Here is a 2,566-nt window from a genome sequence, read left to right as displayed (position 1 = left end):
TGGGGGCACACGGGAGGTGATGGGGCTGGCTGAGCACCCAGCGGGAGGCATGCACCTGCCCTGCTCCCTGTCTTAGCCCCCCACTGTTGTCCCAGTCACCCGGGTGGCTGCACGGCCCACGTCCTGCCCCACGGTCCTGCCCCAACCCCCCACGTACCTTGCTGCAGGGCCACATCCCAGCCCCCTTCCCGGCCCTTCCATGGCCTCCTTGGCATGACTCAGTCCTATGGGCCCAGTAGCACCTTGTAGTGCTTTAGTGGGCCATCACGTGTCCCAAAGCAGGCTGAAAGCCATGAGGCTGGCATGATGCCAGCAGCTGTCCCACATGCRGTGCCTTTTCTAGGGAGTGGTGCATCCTCACCAGCAGCTTCCAYGCACTCCCCCAGCCCAGCCGCCAGCACCAGGCGCTGCAGGATCACGTCTTGCCCAGGCAGAGCCGGGACGGGTGCAAACCTGCCCTTGCAGCATCTACCCGCAATGTGCCCCAGGCATGGCGCAGCGGCACCCGGGCCGCACCGTTGGCCCCTGCCACCGGCAGGGCAACAGAGGCACTGGGTGAGCGCGACGATGCCCCAAGGTCCTCCCGGCCGTAGGGCAGCTCGCGGAGTTCCTGTGCCCAGGTCCACCCCAGTGCCAAGGTCTCCACACGCAGGTCTGCCCCAGTGCTCATAATTCCYGTGCCTGGGTCCACCCTGGTGCTGATGGTTCCCACGCCTGGGTCTGCCCCGGTGCCAAGGTTCCCATGCCCAGGTCCACCCTGGTGCTGAGGGTCCCCATGCTCAGGTCTGCCCTGGTGCTGGGGTTCCCACTCTCGGCTGCACCCCAGTGCCAGGGCTCCCATGCCTGGGTCCACTCTAGCTGTGCTGCTCGGGGCGCCCAGGGCAGGAGCCCAGCTGCGGCTCACCCCAGTGCTGCGGCACTGAGCCCAGCACCTGGTTATGCCCCTTATGGCCAGGGGTGACCTACCAGCAGACGAGGTTTCTAATCGCTTAGGCTCTTCTCACCCAGCGCACGTGCTCACCACCTGCAGGAATTGGATCAGCGGGACTCCAAGGTGTGAGAGGAGCCGGTGCTGCTCGGACAGACTGGGAAACCTGTCTGAGCCGATGCCTCCTGGCTCCAGAGAAGTAAGTTCCCGCAGAGGAGGGCTGAGAGCCCAAAGGGCGTTTGCTGGCCACAGGTCAGTGCAGTCCTGCTGTGCCAAACTCCACCCTGCTCCTCTCCCCTTGCAACAGCAGCTGCTGGCTGAGCAGTCTCTATCCAGCGAACCTGGGGCAGGTGCGATGCCAGGCCAACCTCCCGCTCGCTGATGCCTTGGCCAGGCTGCGCCCGTCCGGGGTTTCTGCSGCAGCCGACCCCACCAGCTGCGCGGCAACTCGCTCGCCTCAGTTCAGGAATGTCGCTGCTGCGCAGGCGCCRGTCCCAGCCCAAGGCCAGTCCCGTGGGATGGAGCTGGCACGACCATGCCAGAACAGGACAGGGGACGTGCCAGCACTGAGCAGCTTTTCACCCACTGCGCGAGAGAGCAGTGTTTGGCTCCACCATTCAGCCTTGACCCCCCCAGATAAGCTGCACTTGCTGGGCACGCAAGGCAAACACCGCTGTGCCCATTGCCCGCAGAGACACCCAACTCCAGAAATGGAAAGAGCGGCCGCCCCGGGGGCTGCCCCCAGGTGCCCGAAGGCCGCAGCCGGGGATGCACTGCTTGCTCGAGCACAGTCGGCCCTGGCTTTATTATTAATACGCAGCCTCACCCCGCTCCCACAGCCCCGGTGGGGCACGAGCCCCATGGACAAGCCACGGAGCACCCCGGGGTGGCAGCCTGTCCCAGCCGTGGGCTCAGGGCGCCTGGGCCGGCYGGGGCAGAGCTGGGGCCAGGAGCCAGTCGGCCAGGGCGGTGGGCAGGTAGGAGAGCGGGATRTAGCGCAGACGGGCTTCCCAGCCGGCGGCGTAGCGCGTGCGGGGATGCACCGCTGTCAGCGCGTGCTCTATGCAGCCGGTGACCGGCGACAGGTCGCTGCTGTAGCGCGTCCGCAGCAATGCCTCGAAGGCCCTGTGGACTGGGAGTGGAGGAGGAGGAGGAGGGTGAGCGCCGTGGGCACCGGCCGCCCCAGCCCCTGCCCTCCCTGCCGCCGGGCTCTTACAGCTCTCGAAGTAGTGCTGCCCGTAGCTCTCCCGCACGCCGGCCGGCGCCCGCTCCCAGCACCGCTCCAGGGCCTCCAGGCTGCGGGCAATGTCCGTCATGCTGGTGCGGAAATACCCCGGCTCCACGATGGCCACCCGCACCCCGAAGTCACGGAGCTCGCGCCTGCAACGGAGCTGCATCAGGGGCCGCACAGCGGGATCYCGTCCTGCCGGCCGCGGGGCGGCGGAGCGGCGAGGAGCACTTACCGCAGGCTGTCGGAGAAGGCCTCCACGCCGTACTTGGAAGGGCAGTAGCCACCGCCGAAGAAGGCGAGCCGGCCCAGGATGCTGGCCACATTGACCACGCGGCCCCGGGCGCGCCGCACCAGGGGCAGGAAGCTCAGCGTCACCTCCACCAGCCCCACCAGGTTGACGTTCAGCA

At 67.6% G+C, this 2,566-nt stretch overlaps 2 protein-coding genes across 2 annotated transcripts in view; both read right to left on the bottom strand.

Moving 5' to 3' along the window:
• LOC146586012 (retinol dehydrogenase 16-like) overlaps window positions 1-1,375 on the bottom strand; it is a 5,811-nt gene extending 4,436 nt beyond the window's left edge. The window contains exon 1 of the mRNA XM_085321956.1: window positions 967-1,375. The gene's annotated coding sequence lies outside the window, so the exon portion shown is untranslated. The remainder of the gene's footprint in view (window positions 1-966) is intronic.
• The window catches only part of LOC146586011 (retinol dehydrogenase 16-like), a gene marked incomplete at its 5' end in the record, with an annotated part of 4,108 nt that extends 1,544 nt beyond the window's left edge, over window positions 1-2,564 (bottom strand). Inside the window, 4 exons of the mRNA XM_085321961.1 lie at window positions 473-610; window positions 1,849-2,060; window positions 2,145-2,308; window positions 2,392-2,564. Coding sequence (XP_085178087.1) covers window positions 473-610; window positions 1,849-2,060; window positions 2,145-2,308; window positions 2,392-2,564 — 687 coding nt within the window. The remainder of the gene's footprint in view (window positions 1-472; window positions 611-1,848; window positions 2,061-2,144; window positions 2,309-2,391) is intronic.
• Window positions 2,565-2,566: the final 2 nt, after the last annotated feature.

Source organism: Rhea americana, unplaced genomic scaffold (genome assembly GCF_003343005.1).
Source record: "Rhea americana isolate MKP2758 unplaced genomic scaffold, rheAme1 scaffold_735, whole genome shotgun sequence".
NCBI lineage: Eukaryota > Metazoa > Chordata > Aves > Rheiformes > Rheidae > Rhea > Rhea americana.
Note: the sequence above shows the minus strand (reverse complement) of the source record. Positions and strands in the feature narration are given on the sequence as shown.